The following is a 25,695-nucleotide window of genomic DNA, read 5'->3' as shown; positions in this document are numbered from 1 at the left end:
CTTACAGCAATTAGATGAGAAAAAGAATTCAAAGGTCCCCAAATTGAAAAAGAAGTAAATTTATCTTCTTTCCCACAAGACAAAGTTTATTCAGTAAAAATCATAAAGATTACAAAAGAAACATGCTATATGAAAAAAGATTCTTTAACAACCACACAAAGGATCAATCAACCAATTAATTCATTATCAAAACTGCCATGACAATCTTTATAGAAGCAGAATAAAACATGCTGAAAGTCATAGAACTATTCAAAGAGCAAACAGCAAAACTCTTGAAGAAGGAAGATGGAGGGCTTTGTATTTCAACACTTATTACAAGGTAATCAGCGTGATGTGGTACTGGTATAAAAACAGACAAATAAACCAACTGAACAGAACACAGTACTTAGACATAATTCTTTGTGTATATGTAAAGTATATTCACAAGGATGTCAAGATACACAAAAGGGAAAGGACAGGCTCAATTGATCTGATTCCCAGATATGACCAGCTATTGTGCATACTAACACTTGACTCCACATGCAGTTTCCTTACCCTGGTTGACAGCAGACAGCACATCCAGATAGGCCCTAAGCAATCCCTGCTGCCCAACAGCACTGAGACCCCGTCTCCAACCCGTGGGTGAGAAGCCCTGCCCAGGATGCTGCCCAGGGGAGCCTCCTCACAAGGGCCAGGTCACCGGGTCATGGGGAGACGGGATCTAAGTGGAGACCACAGGGCCTGAGGGAAGGCCCTGGGTGAGTGTGCGTGTACAGGAGTCACACAGGACACTCCAGAGTCAGACACAATTAGCGAGTCCGGAAAAGGGCATTTCAGGAAGGACACACTAAATATGATCTTACCTGAGAAAGAGCCATGCCTCACTCCTTTTCTTTCCTCTTCCTTAACTTCAGGGCTTCCTCAGGCAACACGAGTCCTCAGAGGTCTATCATGAAAGTTTAAAACATGCTGTTTAATGCTTAGAGTCAACACATCCCCTTCCTGAGCCCCAACCACACACACAGCGAAGCCCTCTCCATGAAGAACAGACAGTCCCCTGTGGCCACTGTCTCAGGAGGGACTCAGGATAGTCAGCTCCCGCAGAGAGACCACCATGGGACTTTCCCACACTTTCCCTCAGATCACACTCCCCTCCTGGTGAGGCCTCATGTACAGCAGCAGGAGGCACCTCCGCTGACCAGGCAATCTCCTTCAGGTCACACAGCAGGCCCTGATCCATCCCCACTCAGAACAGAGCATCCCCTCCTCAGCCCAGATCTCAGCCCTCAGGACTGGGAGGACTCAGAGTCCTGATGCTCAGTGAGGGATCCAGACTGGAATCAACTGGGGCATCTTAAACATTCTCAAGCTGTGGACCAACACAAACTACCTGAAGGGGAATCTCTGGTCAGAGGGTACAAAACATGTGTGTCGGGAGCCACATTAGGCATTACTGACAAAATGGAGGTAAGGCCCCAACCCCCTCTCCTTGTCCAGCAGGCATGGACCTGGGATGAAGGAGTTAGGTCTTGTGATTCTGACCTGTTTTTTCATTTCCTCGGTTAAGTTGACTGAAAAGAATGTTAAGGTGCTTATTGTCCTTGAGAAGAGGATGAGAAGGCACAAAGCCTTCTGCAGTTGTGCCCAGAGAAGAAGCCATAAAGTTAACCATTGACATTTGTTCAAGGATCTTTACAAAGAGTGTTCCAGGATGAGCACGTAGGCCACAGCTTGAGGCCATGGGAAGGATTGTCATCTGAGACCTATTTGTGAGGGAAATGTTTATGGCAAAGGAAGTTTGCTGAATGTAGGGTTTAGGAATAATTAAGAATAGTTAGAAGCTAAAAATTTAAGGAATGTTGTAGTGCTAGCATATTTTACTATAGTTTATAGAGATTAGGAATTTCAGAGATATTAATAGCTAGAAGCCATTTCAGGAGATAGTGAGCTTAGGATGCTAGGGGCAAACAGGATTTTACAAAAATAAGAAATAAACCGAGGAATGTGGTATGCAGCCCAGACATAAGCATGAGTTACAATGTAATCACAAGTTAAAGTAAACAGGATTCTGAGAGAATCACTGAAGCAGAAACTCTGTTTGAAGGGCAACAATGTTTTATGGAGAGAATAAATCTGGGTGAGGGGAAACTGAAAATGCCAAACCTCTGACCTAATGCTTTTGTCAAAGTATAAAAGAGAACCTGAAGCTTGAAATAAACATGCAGTCCCGTACCTTGAGTCAGAGGCTGCATCATTCTCCGCCGACACTGCTCATCTCTTCAGGCTTATTCCCTGGCTGCTGGAGCTGGATTCCGGCACATGTGTATGCAAAATGCGTCATCAATGAAACGTGAAGCCTGGACTGAGCACAATTCAGAGGAGAAAAGCACCCCCCAACTCTCTTTTTCTTTCCCAGCCTTACTAAGGTGTAACTAACAAAAATGGTATAAATGTACTGTGTACAAAGTGATCCTGTCATAGACTTATACACTGATTAATTATTATACTTGAGTAAGTTACATGTCCACCTATGAGTAAACTGTATTATTTCTCTCTGGGCGAATTTCAAGGATATAGAAACACTACAGGCAGCATGCAGTACCTCAGATCCCCAGAACTTACTTATTTTACAACTGAAAATCTCTACTCTTTGACTACCAGTGCCCCATTTCACCTTCCACTCAGCTCCTGGTAACAGCCTTATTACTTGATGGCTCTATGAGTTTGACAATTCTAGTTTCTACATAGTGTCTGTCCTCCTTTGTGGGGCTTATTTAACTTGGTATAATGTTCCCTAGGTTCATTCATTCTGGCATAAATTCAGGATCCTTGATTTTTATATTTATATACAGAGAAAAAATAGTTCATGAATATACAGTATATAATAAATACTTCCATACCACACTTTTATTACCTATTCTTTTGTCAAGAGACATCTGGGTTGTGTCTATGCCTTGGCTACTGCAAATCCAGTCACACTCATGGGACTGTGGACATATCCCTGAAAAACTGATTGCTTTTCCTTTGGATATCTGTCAGAAATGGGTTTGACAGACTGTAGGCCTGTTCTATATTAATTTGTTAAGGAACTTCCATTTTATTTTCGCACATAGCAGTACCATTTACATTACCACCAACAGTGCAGTTAAGATTCCGTGTTTCCTGTACTGTGCCTGTATGTGTGCTTATTTGGGGAGGGACAGGAGTGGATAACAGAGAACGCAGCCTGGCAGCAAGACAGTTGCAGCTGCATCTTCTAGAGGACAAGCCTCCAGGCTGCAGATCACTGTGGCATCGCTGACCTCTGATTTTTTGGAGCCATCCTCCCCTACATCACAGGACTTTATGACTCTTCTCAGGTTGGGCCCAGAGATCCCTACCGAGCAGGACCACCTTATATCAAGCATTCTGTGATCTTAACCTTAGTAATCCTATTTTCCCAGCGGGACTCAAACAAACTTACAAACTTTCATGGTATCCAACAGAGTGTCCACAGAGCCCACAATGAACCTCAAACCCTCTTATACAAACACAAAGCATTCCAAGCCCTGATAACTCATGCATAAGGCAAAATACAAAAGAGGACACCCAAGGATCCACAGACACAAGACACCATATTTTCATTTACAGTGAGTGATCCAGGTCAAACACCGAAATCTCCAGACTATGAAAAAGACGGATCATTCCAATGATGCACATGGCCTACTGAGACCTCAGCATCTTCCAAGGAAACACTCCAGATTCTCTTGGTATCTTCCCAAATGCACATGAACCTTTCTTCACCAGCAACCCCAAGTACACAATGATAACAAAGTTGATGCAAAAAATGACCTGAGATTTTCCCTGTTACTCTATGGTGCCTGCCTGCTAAAAGAGCCAACAAAAGCCAGGGAGTGGAGTGGATGCTGGGGGCACCTGCTAGACTCAGCCCCTCAAGCCCAAGGCTCCCATCCTCCTGCGCCCACAGATGCCTGCGGGCTCAGCCCAGGCCACAGTTCTAACAGTGGAAAAGACTTCTCTTGGCTGAATTCCACATCCTTCATTGGTGCTCACGTGTGGTCACGAGTTGTCAAATCAAACCTCTGCAGCCAAGTGTCAGCCTCAGCACTGCTGTCCTGGGAACACGAGCTAAGCATTGGAACCTCAAACCATTCCATGTGGGCTCTCCAACAAACCCGCTCCCAGGTTCTCCAGCCTGAACTGAGACATTCTTTTCCAACAGATCCACACCCGCCTTGTCCCTGCAACTACACTTGGGATGGGCGCACGCTCCATTCACTGGGCTCACCTTGATGCCCCAAGTACTGCCACAAGCCTCCTGCAGACCCCACTAGGCTCCCTCCGCTTTCCCCATTTGTCTACCTCTCCTCCCTGCATGACTGGACTAAGCAAGACTAAAGCGCACCAGGGTTTCTTGGCAAAGGGGATCACAAGAGGAGTGCCCACGAGCTACCACACAAAGGACACTGCACGTGCAGTATGAAAATCAAGACACTGGCCCCCCTAGGAAAGTCTGCCACCACCTGGGGACATTATGGAGTCCACGTACAAAGGCATTTGTGATGAGGAAGTCTCAAAGCAAGGGTCTCCAGGTCTCATTATCTCCTGTTTTCTCCACCCACACCTACTTGGAAATTATTCTACCTCTTGTGGGGTGCGGAGGGGGGGGGCAGTGTCTCCTTCCTGCCCCATTAGGTTTTGGATTTCTGTTCATCCTTAGCACACTGAATCACAATCGCTGACACTGAGCACATGAACTCCTAGATGGCAAAGCTGCTGTCCACGATGGTGACTGGTCCCTGGATGGACAGAGCTTAGATCTGGGGGCTGCAGAGGACTAAACCCAGCAGACTAAACATGGGGATATCTTAGCTCACTGCTTGAGGACACGAGTTCTGTCAGGCTTTTCAGAATTTCCTATATTTCTTGACCCTTCTTTTGAGTAATTAAGTAATCACATGGGGTAAAGATCAATTACAACTGAAATGTCCAGAACATGGGAAACATCTTCATCACCTGCCCTGTTCTCTCGGTCTTCCCTGAGGATTATTCAGCCCAACCCATAGTCCAGTCATCTAAAGACATTTCCAGTATCAGGTACTACAGCCACGCTGGGAAGAAGAGGAAAACTACGAGCCCTAAAAAGAGGGTAACGAGGAAGGACTCAAAATAACCCTTGAAGAAGGGCATTAATTTCTCCTGATGGCAACTGATACAGAGGCAATAAACCTGAGTAACATGAGAGAGACTGTTAGCAGGGGATGGGGAGACCTCTATGAGCCTAGACTTGAAGGGTGACAAAGGGCCTGAGCCAGGGTGACCTGAAGGTGAGAAAAGGAACTACGATGTCAGACAGAAATTGTTTTGGTATTTGGAAACAGAGAAAAGGTAAATGAGACCAAGACAGGCTGAACCACGAGCAAAGGGTCAGCTCCTGGGATGAGGCTGGAGACACTGACAGGGCCCTGAGCTTGACAGAGGGTTGTGGAGCCACAGCAAGGAGTAAGCTTTTGTCCCAAGAACAAATGAAAGCCAGTGGAGGTCTGAATGTCAGGACGTACCAAAAAAAAAAAAAAATCTCCCTTCAGACTTAGCCTTATTCATAGAAGTCATCTAATTCTGAGCCTGTGATCCTGCCTCCATCCTACAGTTTTCCTTTTCGTTTTTCATTGAGGGAAGACTGGGATCTATTTAAAATTCTAATTACCACCAGAAACTCCCTCCAACCCAGAACTGCCACACACAGACACACAGCCAATTTGGCTAATCATTTCAGGGGTCAGTGTTGCTCACGCTCAGAGTTTCCAGTCTAGTCTCTCATCTCCATGTTACAAGTGGGCTCCCTCAGGCCCAGAGAGAAGCCGTTTATGAGAAGGTCTGAGCTGAGTGAAGACAACTGGGTATAACTGAATAATGAAATGGGAGGCTGAAGGGCAAGGGGGCCAAGTTAGTCCTTACTGCCCATCCCATTTAAGACCAGGAACATCTGTCACGTATCTGAGCAAAGGAAACTTTTCTTTCAAGATTGGGTCAAAGTGATACCAAGCAGGTAATTCTTTATTATAAGACTGCAGTAAAATATTTTAAAAATACAGAATTGCAAATATATATCCACTGGTACAAAAAACAGTGTAAGGGGTCAGCTTAGAAATAGGATCTGAGCAATCTTTTTCATTATGAATAGAGAGGCTCTGTTGGAAGGTTCCAGGCAATCCAGCCCATCCTTCCTCATTTGCACAGAAAAGTATAAAAGGGACCCGAGGGAAACATCTTCATATCATCACACAGCTCACTTTTTTTTTTCACTGATCATAGAAAATGGAGAAAACAGACCACTAGACTAACCAGTTAAACTAGGTGTTTTTTTTTTTCTTTTTTTGAAAGGAAAGAATGAAGCATGTTGGGAGCCGCGTTAGGCATTACTGACAAAATGGAGGCACGGCCCCAACCCCTTTTCTTTGTCCCGCAGGCAGGGAACCAGGATGAAGAGGTTAGGCTTTGTGATTCTGACTTGCTTTTTCCTTTCCTCGGCTGAGTTGACTGAAAAGAACATTAAGGTGCTTACTGGTCTTGAGAGGAGCATGCTAATGCTAAGTCGCTTCAGTCGTGTCTGACTCTGTGCAACCCCATAGATGGCAGCCCACCAGGCTCCGCCATCCCTGGGATTCTCCAGGCAAGAATACTGGAGTGGGTTGCCATTTTCTTCTCCAATGCATGAAAGTGAAAGTGACGTCGCTCAGTCGTGTCCGACTCTTAGCGACCCCATGGACTGCAGCCTACCAGGCTCCTCTGTCCATGGATTTTCCAGGCAAGAGTACTGCATGAGAAGGCACAAAGCCTTCTGCAGCTGTGCTCAGCGAATAATTCATAAAGTTAATCACTGACATTTGTTCAAGGACTTTTACGAGTGTTCCAGGGTGAGCACACAAGCAGCAGCTTGAGGTCATGGGAGGGATTGCTATCTGAAGCCTATTTGTAAGGAAAGTGTTTTTGGCAAAGGAGTTTGCTGAATTTAGGGCTTACGAATATTTAAAATAGTTAGAGCTAAAGATTTAAGGAATGTTGTAATCTTAGCATATTCTACTATAAATTATAGAGATTAGGGACTTTAGAGATATTAATAGCTAGAAGCCCTTTCTAAGAAATAGTGAGCAAGGATACTAGGGGCAAACAGGACTTAGAAAGATAAGAAATAAACTGAGGAATGTGGTATGCAGCCCAGACATTAGCATGAGTTACAAAGTATTCACAAGGACACCAGAGAAGTAAATAAGAGAATTGCTGAGGCAAGAACTCCTTTTGAGGGGCAACAATGATTTATGGAGATAACAAATCTGGGTCAGAGGGAACTGAATATGTCAACCCCCTGACCTAATATTTTTTTAAAAGCATAAAAGAGAAGCATAAGCTTGAAATAAATAGGCAGTCCAAGAAAAGTGAGAGGCTGTCTCGTTTCGCGCTGACACCGCTCACCCCTTCAGGTTGAATCCCTGGCTGCTGGAGCTGGACTCCGGTAGAAGCATTTTATTTTGTTGGTTTTATCATGTTAAATGTTCTTTTATTTTCCCATTTCTCAAAGAAATGCCTTTAATTTCATAAAATCTAATGTCATACCTCCGTTATTCTCTGGTAAAGAGCTGAGACCAGAAATATCCATTTGTGTGTGCAAACATAACAACTTACACATATTTCATGTCTTTGGTAAAACCACAGTTGAAAATATGTCTGTTTTATTACACGATGTTGAGAGGGTAACAGGCAGGAAGGCCAGGGGGTCTCCAAATGGAGGAAAAAGGCTGCAAGTGTGACACATTTTTATCTCTTTTAAGCGGCAGGAGGAAAACAAACTGGGTCTCCAAAGGGAGGAAATAGGCTGCAAGTGTCAGACATTTTTATCTCTCTTAAGTGGCAGGAGGAAACAAACTAGCGATATTCTTTTCCTTCTCTATACAAACTTAAAAGGAGGTTTCTCTTAAAATACTGTGTTGTCATAATGACACCTGGGGTCAGACTCTCAAGACAATCAGGACTGAAGGTGCCCAGGGGTCCCCACACAAGCTCCTGTTCTAATTACACCTGAGGAACCCCAAGTATTAATAACTGTGGGGGGCCAATCCGTCGATTTCCTTTTAGATACTGGGGCAAGTTACTCCGTGCTTACTGAAGCCCATGGCCCACTTCCCTCCCGATTCGCTTCCATAATGGGACTGTCTCAACGAGCCAAAGGGTATTATTTCAGTTATTCTTTACGCTGTAACTGAGATTCTGTGCTATTTTCACACGAGTTTCTGATTGTGCCAGAGTCCCCGTCACCCCTTTTGGGGAGGAATATACTGATCAGTTTTCATTCCAATCCCAAAGAAAGACAATGCAAAAGAATGCTCAAACTACCACACAATTGCACTCATCTCACATGCTAGTAAAGTAATGCTCAAAATTCTCCAATCCAGGCTTCAGCAATATGTGAACTGCGAACTTCCTGATGTTCAAGCTGGTTTTAAAAAAGGCAGAGGAACTAGAGATCAAATTGCCAACATATGCTGGATCATCGAAAAAGCAAGAGTTTCAGAAAAACATCTATTTCTGCTTTATTGACTATGCCAAAGCCTTTGACTGTGTGGATCACAAGAAACTGTGGAAAATTCTGAAAGAGATGGGAATACCAGACCACCTGACCTGCCTCTTAAGAAATCTGTATGCAGGTCAGGAAGCAACAGTTAGAAGTGGACATGGAACAACAGACTGTTTCCAAATAGGAAAAGGAGTACGTCAAGGCTGTATATTGTCACCTTGCTTATTTAACTTATATGCAGAGTACATCATGAGAAACGCTAGGCTGGAAGAAGCACAAGCTGGAATCAAGATTGCTGGGAGAAGTATCAATAACCTCAGATATGCAGATGACACCACCCTTATGGCAGAAAGTGAAGAGGAACTCAAAAGCCTCTTGATGAAAGTTAAAGTGGAGAGTGAAAAAGTTGGCTTAAAGCTCAACATTGAGAAAACGAAGATCATGGCATCTGGTCCCATCACTTCATGGGAAATAGATGGGGAAACAGTGGAAACAGTGTCGGACTTTATTTTTTTGGGCTCCAAAATCACTGCAGATGGTGACTGCAGCCATGAAATTAAGACGTTTACTCCTTGGAAGGAAAGTTATGTCCAACGTAGACAGCATATTCAAAAGCAGAGACATTACTTTGCCAAGAAAGGTCTGTCTAGTCAAGGCTATGGTTTTTCCAGTGGTCATGTATGGATGTGAGAGTTGGACTATGAAGAAGGCTGAGGGCCAAAGAATTGATGCTTTTGAACTATGGTGTTGGAGAAGACTCTTGAGAGTGCCTTGGACTGCAAGGAGATCCAACCAGTCCATTCTGAAGGAGATCAGCCCTGGGATTTCTTTGGAAAGAATGATGCTAAAGCTGAAAGTCCAGTACTTTGGCCACCTCATGCGAAGAGTTGACTCATTGGAAAAGACTCTGATGCTGGGAGGGATTGGGGGCAGAAGGAGAAGGGGACGACAGAGGATGAGATGGCTGGATGTCATCACTGACTCGATGGATATGAGTCTGAGTGAACTCCAGGAGTTTGTGATGGACAGGAAGGCCTGGCGTGCTGCGATTCATGGGGTCACAAAGAGTCGGATATGACTGAGCAACTGAACTGAACTGATACTGAACAAGGTGCATGCCTCTGTTTTCATAAATATGGAGCCCTCCCTTTCTCTCCCTTTAGTTGAACAAAATATAAATCCTAGAGTATGGGCTGATGGAAAATCTGTGGGTCGAGCACAAAATGCTATTCCTGTAGTTGTCAAGCTCAAAGACCCACACTAATTTCCACATAAGAAGCAGTATCCACTGAAACCTGAAATGAAGGAAGGGTTAAAACCCATCATCGAAAATTTAAAGGAGCAGGGACTATTAGTTCCCTGTAACAGTCCATGCAACACTCCTATTTGGGGTATAAAGAAATCAAATGGTAAATGGAGACTAGTTCAAGATTTATGAATAATAAATGAGGCTGTAGTTCCTTTACACCCCGTGGTGCCTAATCCTTATACTCTATTGTCTGAAATTCCTGAATGAGCCAAATATTTCTCAGTAATTGATTTGAAAGATGCTTTCTATTCTGTGCCTTTGGCAGAGAAAAGTCAATTTTTATTTGCCTTTGAAGACCCTATGCAGCCAGCTTCTCCATTAACCTGGACAGTTTTGCCCCAGGGATTTCGTGACAGTCCTCACTTATTTGGACAAAGTTTGTCACAGGATCTACAAAACTTTAATAGCTTCGAAGTGATGGTGTTACAATATGTAGATGATATTTTGCTCTGTGCTGAGACAGAGGAAGCTTGTTCAGGAGCCTCAGAAGATTTCTTAAACTTTCTGGCAGGCTGCAGTTATAAGGTATCAAGAGAAAAGGCTCAGCTTTGTCAACAATCACTTACATATCTGGGCCTAATCATATCAGAAGGGACTAGGGCCATAGACCCTGAGAAAATTAAACCCATACTAAATCATCCCCTACCTATGACTTTAAGACAATTGAGAAGATTTCTGGGAATCACAGACTACTGTCATATTTGGATTCCAGGTTATGGGGAACTTGCCCGACCTTTATATAAACTTAGAGCTGAAACTCAGCAGGCCCCAAAAGACAAACTGGTTTGGTCTCCAGATACTCAAAAGGCTTTTAAGGTTCTTCAGACTGCCCTCCTGCAAGTTCCTGGTTTGAGCTTTCCCACAGGGTCAGGATTTAATTTGTTTGTCACTGAAAGAAAAGGTATGGCCTTGGGAATTTTGACACAAGCCCGAGGCCCACACCAGCAACCTATTGCTTATCTAAGCAGAAAATCAGATGTAATTTTATGTGGGTGGCCCCACTGCCTAAGAGTAATTGGGGCAGCAGCTTTATTAGCACCTGAAGCTTTAAAAATAATTAATGGACAAAATCTTACTGTACTGACTTCTCATGATGTGAGTGGAATCTTAAAGTCTAAGGTTAATATTTGGATGACAGACAGTAGACTTCTTAAATATCAGTCATTGTTGTTAGAAGGACCAGTAACTAAGCTTAAAGTTTGTGGAAATTTAAATCCTGCCACTTTCCTTCCTGAGAAGGAAAATGAAACACCTGATCATGATTGTTCCCAATTTCTAACTTTAAACTATGCAGCTTGGGAGGATCTAATGGACACCTCATTAGACAATCCTGACATGGAAATATTTACAGATGGCAGCTCTTTTGTTTGGGATGGAAAGCATAAAGTAGGTTATGCCTTGGTGACTGCTGAATAGGTTTCAGAAACAAAATCTCTCCCCCAGGGAACCAGTGCTCAGTTAGCAGAGCTTGTGGCTCTGACCTGAGCTGTAGAGTTAAGCAAAGGGTAGCGAGTAAATATCTACATGGATTCTAAGTATGCTTCTTTGACTTTACATGCTCATGCTGCAGTATGGAAAGAAAGTTTAAAATAGCAACAGGAGAATCTATTATGCACTTCAGAGAGATCCAGAGACTTTTAACTGCTATATATTGTCCTAAAGAAGAAGCTGTTATGCATTGCAAAGGGCACAGCAGGGATGGGAGTAAAGCAGCTGAAGGTAATCAGCTGGCTGACTGCCAAGCCAGAAAAGCAGCACTTTAGGAAACCCCTTCACTGCAGAGGTCTTTGATCTGGACAGGTCTATGGAACAGGAAAAACCACAATATACTGAGGAAGAATTAGAAAGATATGAGAAAAGAGGAACTAAGATTACAGATAACGGATGGTTACAGTCCGAGGATGGACGATTAATAATTCCTGAAAATGCTCAATGGAAAATTCTTGAGGGTTTACACCAGAGTTTTCATTTGGGTGCAGAGAGTACTTACCAAATGGCTTTGCGTTTGTTTGAAAGTAAAAACGTAATGAAAACTTTAAAGAACATATCAAAACGTGTGAGGTTTGTCAGAAAAATAACCCAAAGACTGAGAACCTAGCAATATCTGGATTACAATGAAGTGGAAAGTATCCTGGAGAGGGCTGGGAAATTGATTTTACTCTTATGCCTAAAGCTAATTGATATTCTTGCTTACAAGTTTGGGTAGATACTTTTACTGGATGGATTGAGGCTTTTCCCTGTCGTAGTGAGCAGGCTAAGGAAGTTATACTGATTTTAATCCATGAAATTATCCCCAGGTTTGGGCTGCCACGGAGCCTTCAGAGTGACAATGGCTCTGCATTTAAAGCTGCTGTACCTCAGGGGGTATCTAAAGCTCTAGAAATAGAATATCACTTACACTGATAAATGAAGATTGGGAGACCCCAATCTTCAGGAAAGGTTGAAAAAGCTAATGACATTATCAAAACACATCTGTGCAAATTAACTCAAGAGATGCAGGACAATTGGATTAAAGTCCTACCCACAGCTTTAGTGAGGGCTCGAACTGCCGCCAAAAAGGAGGGACTGTCCCCCTTTGAATCTATTTATGGAAGGCCTTTCTTGTGCACAGACATCGTTATAGACCCTGAAGCCTTGGAATTAACTAGTTATGTAACTCAGCTCTCAGCTTTTCAATAGACATTAACAGAACTCTGGGAGACGACTCCTGACCCAGCCTCTGAGTCAAGCAAGCCTCTATTTGAGCCAGGAAACCAGGTCCTCATAAAAACATTGGGATATGGGGGCCCATCCCTCGAGCCCCTCTGGGAAGGCCCTTACCAGGTTATTCTTTCTTCTCCCACAGCTGTCAAAGTGCCAGGAATTGATTCGTGGGTACATCACACTTGAGTTAAGAGATGGCACCCTGACCAGAACTAAGTGACTTCATTTTATGTCTTTACTTTCTATGCTCTGACTTTGTACTTTTCAGATAGGCCTGTAATCTATATGAGCCTACTTCTGCTGACTCCAAAAATCCTGAGTGTGCCATTTGATCCTCAAGACAATGCCTTCCTGTCCTGGGCTCACCCCTACGCTGCATTCCACAATTGGTCTAACTGCTGGGTCTGCGGAGCACACCCCTCTTCATCAGTGAAAGGCTTCCTGTGGTGGACATCTCCACTTCAAGAAAAAGACTTTCTCCAAGTCTGCGAATACCTTTGACAACAATCATATGTGATGCCTCTTCTTCATCTGATGACATCTACTAACCCTAAAATGGACTGGTGCAACACTTTGTACTTTAACTATGGACATAACGTGACTTTTAATTTTGATTATACATTGTCTCGGTTTAATGACTATTGCACTACACATAAGGTAAATGGGTCTGGATCTAATGGTTTTTTACCTGACGTTTATCAAATATGGGATGAGGTTATATGGCTAACTCCTGAAAAAGGACGTCTAGTATCTACTGCCCCTATATGCTGGGAACAAACAGAGCCATCCCCAAAAGTTAGCCAACAACTTAATTACAATGATTGGAAACAACTGGGATTTTTGCCTCAGGAAATATGCAATGTAATCATTCCTGTGTTTTCCAACCCCGATTCAGGTCCTTCCTTTGTCTGGCCAGGCACTAATTGGGACTGGATATCTCAGTCAGCTGGCTTGACCTATTGGATATGTGGCTCTTACCTATGGGCATGGCTTCCCCCTGGTTGGATAGGGTGATGCATCCTGGGTCTAGCCTTTACTCACGGCTTTGTATTTTCAGAGCTTCCAGAAAAGCCTGCTAATTTACACCACCTTAAAACTCGGTGGGCAAGGTCTGTATTTCACTGGTATGATTATTTGGCTGAAGTCTTTGTTCCCTCTTTGGGAACTACAGATGTTATGCTACGAGTGGATGCTTTGACTAACTTTACTCAACAAGCATTATAAGATTCTCAAAAAGCTATTTCAGCTCTTAATGCTGAACAAGCACTAATTAGAAAGGTGGTTTTACAAAACAGATTGGCTTTAGATATTCTGACAGCTGCGCAAGGAGGAACTTGTGCCATTATTCATACCCAATGCTGTACATATATACCTGATATGAGCACTAATGTTACTCATTTTACTAAACACATGAACAAGATGATTGGGGCTATGGATATTCCTGAAGCCTCAATTGCCTCATTTTGGGAGATGTTAACTAGTGCCCCATGGTGGAAAACTATCTTACTTACAATAATTCTGATTGTTTTGTTTTTGCTGTTTGCTCCCTGCATCTGTAACTGTGTAACTGGATTTGTTTCTAGTTGCATGAAAGCTTTTAAGTGACAAATGGTTGTGTTAGGGGAAGCACACTGATTGAAACCGCCCACCCTGGCCAGGCACCATAGTAACCATTTGCATGAGTTGTTTTATGACAGGAGATCCTGATAAGGAATATGGAACTAATGAGCCACCACCAACCTGAAGAGTTCGGGAAAGGTCGAAAGGAGACATGGAGTGTCTGTCCACTTCCCAGAATCCCTCTCGTTAGCATTCATCTTGTCTGAGCGATGGGTGCGCCACCAGGAAAGACTCTGAATTAGAATGATTGGCTAAAGACCACCCGGAAACTAATCTCATCACCATAAAACCCCAGACTGCAAGCCACATGGTATAGCAGTTCTCCTGGGTTCCCTTACCCTACTGGTCTCCACACGGGTGCCCTTTCCCAATAAAATCTCTTGCTTTATCAGCACACGTGTCTCCTCGGACAATTCATTTCCGAGTGTTAGACAAGAGCCCAGTTTCGGGCCCTGGCAGGGGTCCCCCTTCCTGCAATAGTTGCTCAAACTCGTGCTACTGCTGCAGCTTCTTCCAACTACTATTTGGGGCCCCTGGATCAAACATCTTTGGTATGAGGGTTAGGAGAATATGTTGCCTCACCAATTTAGGGACAATGCCCCTTGTCAGCTCGAAAGCAGTTATGGAACGAGAACGATGCCCCTTTTCCCTAGGCAACATAATTCTTCTAAAAGAAAAGGGGGCAATGAGAGGATAACAGGCAGGAAGGCCAGGGGTCTCCAAATGTAGGAAATAGGCTGCAAGTGTCAGACATTTTTATCTCTCTTAAGTGGCAGGAGGAAACAAACTAGCGGTATTTTTTTCCTTCTCTATACAAACTTAAAAGGAGGTTTCTCTTAAAATACTGTGTTGCCATAATGACACCTGGTTTCACCTGAAGTTAACTATTCTCAAACCTTGAGTTAACCAATGCATTTTTCTTATGGAAATGTTTGTCTTAAGCTATGTTAATGGACTATGCATTTACCCCAGACTCTGTCTTCAAGTTGGTTCTGCCTAATGGCTCAGAACCTACTTCACAAACCAGTATGTTGTACTCAGATACTATTCCCCTAATCTATGTACACAAAACTATTTTTATGGTAATCTGCCCTTCTACAAGATTCAAGTTAATCATTTTATGGCCTGGGATGAATCATCTGGTGCCAAGATTATCCCAAAATGCATTCTATGGACGAGGGGCCTGGTGCCATTTTGAGTTTTAAAACATTCCTTTCCTTCATTAACAGACTGCTACTGACTATAATGGCACCCCACTCCAGTACTCTTGCCTGGAAATCACATGGATGGTGGAGCCTGGTAGGCTGCAGTCCATGGCGTCGCTAAGAGTCTAAGAGTCGGACACGACTGAGCGACTTCACTTTCCCTTTTCACCTTTATGCATTGGAGAAGGAAACGGCAACCCACTCCAGTATTCTTGCCTGGAGAATCCCAAGGTCAGAGGAGCCTATTGGGCTGCCGTCTATGGGGTTGCACAGAATCGGACACGACTGACATGACTTAGCAGCAGCAGCAGCCCCCCATTCTGAACCCTCTTCCACCTCCCTCCTTACCAGATCTCTCTGGGTTGTTCCAGAGCACTGGCTTTGGGTGCCCTGCTTCGTGCATCAAGCTTGCACTGATCATTCTATTTTACATATGGTAATTTACATGTTTCAATGCTATTCTCTCAAATCATCCCACCCTCACCTTCTCCCACTGAGTCCAAAAGTCTGTTCTTTACATCTGTGTCTCCCTTTGTTGCCCTGCATGTAGGGTCACTGGTACCATCTTTCTAAATTCCATATATATGCATTAATATACAGTATTTCTCTTTCTCTTCCTGACTTATTTCACTCTGTATAATAGGCTCTAGGTTCATCTACCTCATTAGAACTGATAAATGAGGTGACATTTTTGCTATGTATGGCACAAAATAGTCTAAGATGATTTACTACTTACCAAAGAAAAATTCAAATGTATGAGATGAAGGGAAGAAAGCACTCAGGCAAGGAATGAATCTGAAAAATAGTTGAAACAAAAAACTGTGAATTATTTTTAATCTAAAAATCTGGTGTCAAAGTTTAAAAAAATGTGGAGAATAATCATATTTAGAAAAGGATGATACGAGTAGAATACTGGAAACTAAAAAAGCTTATTTCTGAAGTTAAAAATGATTACAGAAACTGAATGAATTAAGACCTATTCCAAGCTACAAAAAGCACCATAAAGAAAGGAGAAAATGTGAATCCGTTAAAAAAAAAAAAAAAAGTGTTCCTTTAAAAACGCTACCCAACAATGATACAGTAGATAAGAATCTGCCTGACAATGCAGGGAACATGGGTTCTATCCCTGGTTCAGGAAGATCCCACAAGTACAAGCAACTAAGCCTGTGCACAACTACTGAGCCTGTGCTTTAGAACCTGGGAGCCTCAACTCCTGAGCCCAGGGCACAGAACCGAAGACAGCACAGCCAAAAAATTAATTAAAAAAAAAAACTACCACAGAGTGACACTCTAGAGTGAGTCATTTCTTGCCCCAGGTCTCTTCTTCCCTGACCTCTATCTCATGATAGGACAAGGGAAGGGAGTCACTCACAACTCAGTGAATCAAGCCACTGCCCCAGGCTCAACAGGGTTTGCAAATGAAAGTCATCTTCTGCCACAAGTAATAAAAAAAGACACAAGCCTTATAGACAGGAGTTTTTAAATTCTCAGCCTCCTCTATATAACTAAAAAAGTCATCTGTATCCAAACAACTGGCCACACCTGGATCGAGCTTACCCCTCTGTTCACCTATCTCCCTATTTCATCGGAGTCCCGGTGTCTCTTTTTCTCCCCCTCTGCTCTCCTGCTGTTCCTGTCCTATTTGCTCCCTCACACGTGTCCTGTTCCAGGCTGCTGCAATTCGTTCCCCCTCGAAATGCTCTCTTTCCAAACCTTCCTGAGCCTTTCAAAAATCCATACCTATGTCTGCCTCTTTCTTCCCCCATTTCGGCTCCCTCTCTGCGCTCCAGATTACTCCTCTTCTCTCGCTGTTACTCTCCCTTCCTCCCCACTCTCTGGCAGGCCATGTGGCTATGCTTCCTTCCAGCCCCTTTCTTCCTCTGCTCCTTACCTCTTTCTCTGCCAGCACCATGAAACTGGCCACCTCAGATTGAGACGAGAACTCTTGTGGCGGGACTCGAACCGGTGAAAACATAACTCGGGACTGTAACCCAAGAGGCCTGGACTCAAACCCGGCCAAAACCCAGTTAGGGACTCTCCACGTCTGATGTCCCTCATCGCCCTTCGCCTCCCTGCTCCCATCACTGATACAGGGCAGTTCTCCCTATGCTGTTTTCCAATCCCTGGAGATCTGGCTTTCTAATTTATTAATACTTCTCTATTTTACTCACTTGGCTATTTTCAAGGCTTAACCTCTTTGACTTGACTATCCCTTTGCAAATCCCTCAGCCATTCTCACGGAGAAGGCAATGGCAACCCACTCTAGTACTCTTGCCTGGAAAATCCCATGGACGGAGGAGCCTGGTAGGCTACAGTCCATGGGGTCGCTAAGAGTCGGACACGACTGAGCGACTTCACTTTCCCTTTTCACTTTCATGCATTGGAGAAGGAAATGGCAACCCACTCCAGTGTTCTTGCCTGGAGAATCCCAGGGATCGGGGAGCCTGGTGGGCTGCCGACTATGGGGTCGCACAGGGTTGGACAGGACTGAAGCGACTTAGCAGGAGCAGCAGCCATTCTCCGTTTTCCTATTGGTTCTCCCTGATGCTTTTCTCCTCAGTTACAGTCATTTCTCTCAGTCCTTCTGACTTTGCTTCTCCGGATCCTCCTGCCTCCTGAATTTACTGAGTGGGCGACAGAACGAGACGCCCCCGGACCGGAAGATCACCTTTTCCGACCGAGCTCAATTGGGCATGGAACAGCACTGGCTGTCACATGGCTGGCCCAGGTCACCTACCCTATGCAGAGTGAGGGGACGGGCTGACAGGAAAGGGGCCTGCTGCGGGGCAGAAGGACCGGCCTCAGGAGACTCGAGGACAGATGGCCTGGGAGGGAGGGGCCTCAGGAGCGGGGCGGGCTCTCTGGAATCCCGGGACCGGGGAGAGGGCGCGCGGCCAATCTGGGCTCTGCCTCCAGCGGTCGAGAAGACGACGCGGCAGGCGCGACTCCAACTCGCGAGAGAGGGCTTTACTTCGCAAGGCCAAAGGTTAAAAAAGGGTTTTAAGCAGGAAAATGTCGTCAGAGGCGGTGTCTACGCGGACCGAGGGCAGAAACCGCCTCAGTAACACTTAAAACCCAAACGAAAAAATAACTGGGCCGCAACGGCAGCAGCAGCGTTTATTCGGGGCCGCGTACTGGGTACCAGGGTTTTCAGGTCGCTGGAAATTCCCACACCATGAGGACGAGTGAGGGGGGCGGAGGTGGGGATTGGAGGGGTGGCGGGCTCTGCAGACTTACTCTAGAAGGAAGCTTAGGCGCCGCTCGGGGATCTCGGCTCCGCGCTCTCCAACTTCCGGCTCTGTGTGAAAGGGCTTTTGGTATTAGAGCCGCGGCTTCCGACCAGGGGCGGGGCGAGCACCGGTTGTGCGCAGAGTTTGTGGGTGGGGCGGGCCGCGGAGGGGGGTGGGGCCTGTTACCTTGACAGCATTAAGTTATGGTCTGTAACACTGCCCAGGTAACAACTTCAAGTTATGTCGGAACCCAAGATACTTCCTCTTAAGACTAAAAGGGTTTATTCTCAATAAAAAGCTGTTTTTCACAGGATGGTGTGCTCAGATCCTGCTAGTGAGGCTGAAGCAATTCAGGAATCTGGGAACTTGGGCAGTTTTAACAAACAAGAATGGGACTAGTCTCTTTATTACAAATACAAAACTCTGCCTGGGGAGAAATGGGCTATTCCCTACTCACACCCTACAAAACAGCAAACAGCATAGTGCTGAGTTCAACAAACTCAGGATCAGTACCTGGGTGTCTGAGATGGAGGACTTGAGGGATGTGATCATTTGGGTCACTAACCACAGCCTTTTAAGAGCAAGACACTTTAAATGATTATAAACTGCGTTATTGTTTCTTTTATCCAACGTGTTTTAATTATTTCCCTTTCTAAACCCAACTCTTTAAACAGTGACATACAGGGGGTTGTATAAGCAACTCTTACAATGACAAATATCATTGTGTAAGTTTAAGCTACAGAGAAAAATTAACGGATAGTATACTGTGAAACGATTATCACAATAAGTTTGCCTAGCATCCATAATTTCGTATAGATAACCTAAAAATGATTCTTGACAGTGGATTCACCAATGATTTATCAGATACAACACCAAAAGCTCACGCCAACAAAATAAAAAGAGGTAAATTGCACACATCCTAATTATCAAATATTGTACAGTAAACCATCCTCAGCAGTGAAAAAACCATGTACACTATAATACAAAAAAATTGCCAATCATATATTCAATAATAGTTTAACATCAAGAATACATAAAAAGCTCTAAAAAGTACTGATCACCAATTCCACCATAGGGGTGGGGGAGCTTTCTTAACCAACCATCCCACATGTTGCAAATAAAATACAAAGAGTAACATAAAATAGAAACTTAATGACAAAAATAAAAGACAATCTTTTATAATGCATAAAAATATTAAAAAAGGAAAGTAGCTATGCCTTGAAAAAAAAAAACAAATGATGGTTCATCACTGAAGTTATCACTCCACGACATAAGCTCTGTCATTAAGTTGCTACAAAATTAAGTGTGGAGGAAGAATGATCAATAGCACCCAGGTGGCAAGCATGCAGCATCAGCAACAGTTTAGTCAACAGTCTCATAAATATGAGGGTGTGAACCTGGACAATACCCTTGTCAGGAGAAGTTCCTACACCTCTTGTTGAGGCTCAGACGGCATGGTGATAGTACACGTGAACAACACTATCACAGTGCCCTTCATGCAGGCTTTTCTGACATCAATCAAAGCCATAAAAAGATGTACAGGTCAAGGTCTTCAGATACTTTCTCATATCACAGAACACGCTGACCACTATATTAAGTAGCTTCAAGTGGTAATTCTGTATGCAGCACGGAAATATTACAACCAATAAGGGAAAGTATTCTCCTTTAAAAATTTTCTCTTACCCAGTAAACCCACACCACAGAGAGTCCATGAGGAGCTGCCCCTTAAACACAGGCGGATTACCACAGCAAAGAAACTGGACATGACTTCAGACCCTAGAGCCACATACTTCAAAATCAAACTTAAAAGGAAACATTATACAAACTAAGGAGAAAGCAAAGTCAGGAAGAGTCTACACTCCCAGACTAGACAGACCAGTACAAAAGCAGAAAACTATGACATGTGGGGGTCTCATATCCTAAGACCTTGAGATGGGACTATTTGGTCCATCCAGAGATGCCAAGCTAAGAGCCTGCAAGATTCCCACATTTTCCCTTTGTTCAACTGCTGTCCTTACAGTTTTCCTAAGCAATAGGCACAGAAGATCCAATCCACCAACCTATTCCACACACCCTGACATGTATGGCAGCACAAGGAAAACAGCAGAAATGGCTGAGGGATCTCAAGAGGCAGACAGGGACTGAGACAGTTCCATACAGGTTCTGAGGTGCCAGATAAAATCAAAGAGCAGCCAGTACTTTCCCATTTTCTGATTATATCTTCCAAATATGGTGACTGTGATGAAAGCAGCACCGGATCAGGGGTTAGATGCTTGGGCCATCAGCTCTGATCTATGTGGACTAAGAATAGAGTAGCCAATAGATCCAAGCCCACAAAGAGAAGAGGGTGCAAGGCAGCCCAGTAAGGCAGCCCACCGCATGCTCCTCACACTCAAGACCAACCAGCCCACAGCAGGGAGATGGCGAGTGTTGTGGATACAAACCTTGCCTTTGTGTCTGATAGAGCTGCAGCACCACTGGTGGGTGAAAGAATACATGATACATGTTGAAGGACAGGCTGAGAACTCGGGGAAAGGTTAAGCTTCCTCTGGGAGTTTAATAAACAAACTTCTCTTCAGCCAAAGATCTGAGAGAGTCAATTCCTAGGTAGGTTGATAAGTCCAGGGTACCCGAGGAGGAGAAAAGGGTCTGGGGCTCTTGAGGAGGATAGAGAGCGGTCTGGAATTCTCAAGGAGGAGAAAAGGACAACCTTTGTTCTTTAAGCCCAGAGCTGATGATTACACAGCAAAACAACTCACCTTAAACTCTATACTAAGCAGAGACATTACTTTGCCAACATAGGTCCGTCTAGTCAAGGCTATGGTTTTTCCAGTGGTCATGTATGGATGTGAGAGTTGGACTGTGAAGAAAGCTGAGTGCTGAAGAATTGATACTTTTGAACTGTGGTGTTGCAGAAGACTCTTGAGAGTCCCTTGGACTGCAAGGAGATCCAACCAGTCCATTCTAAAGGAGATCAGTCCTGGGTGTTCATTGGAAGGAATGATGCTAAAGCTGAAACTCCAATACTTTGGCCACCTCATGCGAAAAGTTGACTCTTTGGAAAAAACTCTGATGCTGGGAGGGATTGGGGGCAGGAGGAGAAGGGGACGACAGAGGATGAGATGGCTGGATGGCATCACTGACTCTTTGGACATGGGTTTGAGTGAACTCCGGGAATTGGTGATAGACAGGGAGGCCTTGCATGCCGCAGTTCATGGGGTGGCAAAGAGTTGGACACGACTGAGCACCTGAACTGAACTGAAAATAATATAACAACAATGTATCCTGCTTGAGGACATGTTTCTCCTTCTTGAGAACCTTCTGATTAATCCTGTCATCTTGAAATGTAAATTCTGGGCATGGGTCTGGTAAGACCTTTACAAACTTGAGACATTCTTTTGACTTACTGTAATAACCAATTGAGAAAGTATATAGCTCCCTTGCTAAGACTAGTGGGGGGGGGGCATTCTCCATCCCCCTTCTGATGTTTATGTCAGAAGCTTTCTCTGTCCCATTTCATACTTTAATAAAACTCTGCTACACAAAAGCTGTTGAGTGATCAAGCCTGGTCTGTGGTCCCAAAGCTATACCTTCTTCAGAGATCATGAATCTGATGTTGTTCACCGTAAGCTATCACCTCTCTGTACGTTACAAGAGGTTTCCAACCACTATTAATGTTGTGCTTTCCTCTCTGCCCTGAGATCTCATCTCTGTTCGCACTTTTGATACATTCCTGTCCATTTCGGGCTTTTGTTTCATTTTCAAAGCAAGTATCTCAAACTAAAATATATGATGTATGAAAAGAGCACACCTAACATTGTTCTCAATGGTGAAAGACTGAAAACTTTTCCTCTGAGATCAGGAAGAAGGCAAGGATGCGCACTCTGCATCACTGTTCAACAAAGGACTAAAACTCCTAACCAGAGCAATTAGACAAGAAAAAGAAATCAAAGCTTCCCAAAGTGAAAGATTAGAAAGTTACCTTCTTCCCTAGAGGACAAGATCTTTTATGTATAAACTGTAGATTCCACACAGACACAAAAACCCCCCTGCCACACCAAATAGCAAACTTGCAGGATACAAAAGTCAACATGCAAATCAGCTGCATTTCTGTACACAATGAACAATGTTAAAAGAAAATCACATAACAATTTTATTTACTATTGTATTAAAAATGGGTGAAATGTTTAGGAATAATTCACCAAGGAGGTGAAATATATACACTGAAAACTACTTAACCATTTCTAAAAGAAACCCAAAATAAACAAATAAATCTAGTAGTCATGGACTGGAAATCTCAGTACTCTATATTTCCAAGTTACTCCAAGTGCTCCACAGATTTAATGAATTCATTATCAAACTTACAATAGAAATGTTTACAGAAATAGAAAAAACTTGCCAAAAGTCATAAAGAATCTCAAGGGGACCACAAACTGCAAAAATACTCTTCAATAAGTACAAAGATGCAAGATGAAGGCCACCCTTTTTAAAATTTCAAGCCATATCACAATATAATCCAGATGGTGTAGTACTGGCATAAACACGGATTTATACACCAAGGGAACAGAAGAGAATGTTCACAAACAACCATTTGCATATATTTAAAATCTAATGACAAGGATGCAAAGAAAACCCAGTGGAAAAAAGACAGTTGCCATAACAAATGGTGAATCTATGGGTTAAACAATGAAGAGGAAACCTCACCTGCATCAAAAGTAAAAACATCTCTGTGCCAAACCACAAAATGAACACCGTGAAAAGACAAAATCTGAAGAATGAAGGCAATGAAAGTGAATTTCCAGCTCTCAGAGATTTAGATTCATGTCACAGTTTCAAACAGATGATGGAATAGCACACCCTCTATCACTGATACCTGATTCTGAACTTTTCATCCCATTGCCAATCAAGATTTTGAAGTCAGTGACTCACTCACTTAGCTTCAATTAGCTTAGAACAAATTTCCCTTTTTAGGTCTACTTTCAGATTTTACCAGGTACTGTGCAGTGATGGCACCCCACTGCAGTACTCTTGCTTGGAAAATCGAATGGGTGGAGGAGTCTAGTAGGCTGCAGTCCATGGGGTCGCTAAGAGTCAGACACGACTGAGCGACTTCACTTTCCCTTTTCACTTTCATGCATTGGAGAAAGAAATGGCAACCCACTCCAGTGTTCTTGCCTGGAGAATCCCACAGACGGGGGAACCTGATGGGCTGCCATCTATGGGGTCGCACAGAGTCAGACACGACTGAAGCGACTTAGCAGCAGCAGCAGTGCATGTTAATACCTGACTTCCACCCACAGCTTCTTATTCCTGATTGACAGAGAGCAGACTGCACATCCAAAAGGACCCGAGACAATCCCTGCTGCCCAACAGCACTGAGACCCTTTCTCAAGCCTGTGGATGTGAAGCCCTGCCCAGGATGGTGCCCTCCACACAAGGTCCAGGCCACTGGGTCATGGGGAGATGGGATCTAAGTGGAGACGACAGGCCCTGAGGGAAGTTCCCTGGTGAGTGTGCATGTACAGGTGTCAGGAAGGATACTTCAGAGTCAGACATGACTAGTAAGTCCAAAGAAGGGATTTCAGGAGGACAGACTGAGAATCAACAGAGAATATGATTTTACCTGAGAAAGAGCCATTCCTGTTTTCTTTCCTTTTTTCCTCCTCTTCCCAGCTTCTTCCTCAGACAATGTAAGTTTTTAGAAGTTGATCTTGCAGGTGGAAAACAGGCTGCTTAAGGCTTAGAATCAACATCCCTCCTTCGTTTGCCACAACCACAAAAACAGGAAGACCTCACTGTGTGGAACAGTCCTTTGGTGTCCACTGCCTCGGGTGGGATGCTGTTTCTGCCCTCCTATTTCTTCCCTCACACCTGTCCTGCTCCCCTCTGCAACTTGTTTCTCCTCTTGCTGCTCTTCTCCCCACCCCCACCCTTCTAATTGTCCTAAATATCTACACATCTGTCTCTTTCTCCAACTCTGCTCCCTCTCTGCCTTCTTGTCACACGCCTTCTCTCCCTGTTACACTCCCACTCTGGGGCACTCCAGGTGTCTAGGCTTACTTCCTTCACTTCTCTTCTAGTCAACATCTATCCCTGTTTCTCTCCTAGGATCACCCCTGTCAGCCCTCCTACCGCAGACGCAGGGCCCCTGTCTCCTTGTCTCCAGCTCCTGGAGATCCCATGCCTTTGTCCGTTATTCTTTCACCCACCCGCTACTTTAAGGGCTAACTCTATTTCATTTTACCATCCCTTTGCAACTGCCTCAGCCATCCTGGGCGACCCCGTCGCTTCTCTTATTGTTTTCCACTTCTGAGTTTGCCTTTCACTCTCAGTCACTGCTTCTTCTGATCCCCCTCGCCCACGTATCTACAGAAATGTTGAGTAAAGGAAACGCCCACCTATCAAAAGAGCACATTTTCCAACCAGATGGACTAGTGACGGATAAACACTGGGTGTCACACGTTCAGCCCAGGGGTGAGGAAAAGGGACTGACCAGGAAGGGAGGCCTGCGGGGCCGAACGATCGGCCTGAGGAGACGCGAGGGCAGAGAGGCTGGGAGGGAGGAGGGTCTCGGGCCGGGCGGGCTCTTCAGAATCGGAGGACCGGGGAGAGGACGCGGCTTCTCCGGGAGCGGGGCTGTCGACGCGACCTCCAGGGGCCGACAGGGTGAGGCGGTGGAGGTGGGAGTGCCCGAATCCCCCTCACGCCAGGGGACTTTACAAGGCACAGGCGTAGGTACTAATGGTTAAGTTTTAAGCAGGAAAATATCCCGAAAGGCGGTGTCTCTGGGGCCGAAGGCCGAAAAGCAAACGGCAAGGACAAGCCTCAGAGCGATTTCGAATACTCGACCTGCAACCGCGGCCTCTGGGTTTATTTGGGGCGGACGGCGGGATATTGGGATATTACTTCCGCAGAACCACACCCTGAAGATGGGTGTGGCGAGGGCTGGTTGGACGGCTAAGCGCGCAGCACACGTTTACACTCAGTTCAGTTCAGTTCAGTCGCTCAGTCGTGTCCGACTCTTTGCGACCCCACGAATCGCAGCACGCCAGGCTTCCCTGTCGATCACCAACTCCC

At 44.5% G+C, this 25,695-nt stretch overlaps 1 protein-coding gene across 3 annotated transcripts in view; it reads right to left on the bottom strand.

Moving 5' to 3' along the window:
* Positions 1–18,692, bottom strand: part of LOC147354457 (uncharacterized) — a 34,251-nt gene extending 15,559 nt beyond the window's left edge. Inside the window, exons 1-5 of one of the 3 annotated variants that reach the window (XM_086354138.1) lie at positions 18,626–18,692; positions 16,125–16,183; positions 14,304–14,385; positions 2,213–2,284; positions 843–925 (exon numbers count right to left, since the gene is read on the bottom strand). In XM_086354138.1, the coding sequence (XP_086210264.1) occupies positions 843–857 (15 nt within the window). In that variant the 5' untranslated portion in view covers positions 858–925; positions 2,213–2,284; positions 14,304–14,385; positions 16,125–16,183; positions 18,626–18,692. The remainder of the gene's footprint in view (positions 1–842; positions 926–2,212; positions 2,285–14,303; positions 14,386–16,124; positions 16,184–18,625) is intronic. The other 2 variants (XM_086354137.1, XM_086354139.1) reach the window with 2 other exon arrangements.
* Between the last annotated feature and the right edge of the window lie 7,003 nt (positions 18,693–25,695).

Source organism: Bos grunniens, chromosome 18, assembly GCF_055505025.1.
Source record: "Bos grunniens cultivar Pamir isolate PY7600 chromosome 18, Bosgru_T2T1.0, whole genome shotgun sequence".
Classification (NCBI taxonomy): Eukaryota; Metazoa; Chordata; class Mammalia; order Artiodactyla; family Bovidae; genus Bos; species Bos grunniens.
This window is presented reverse-complemented; position numbering and strand designations above follow the sequence as displayed.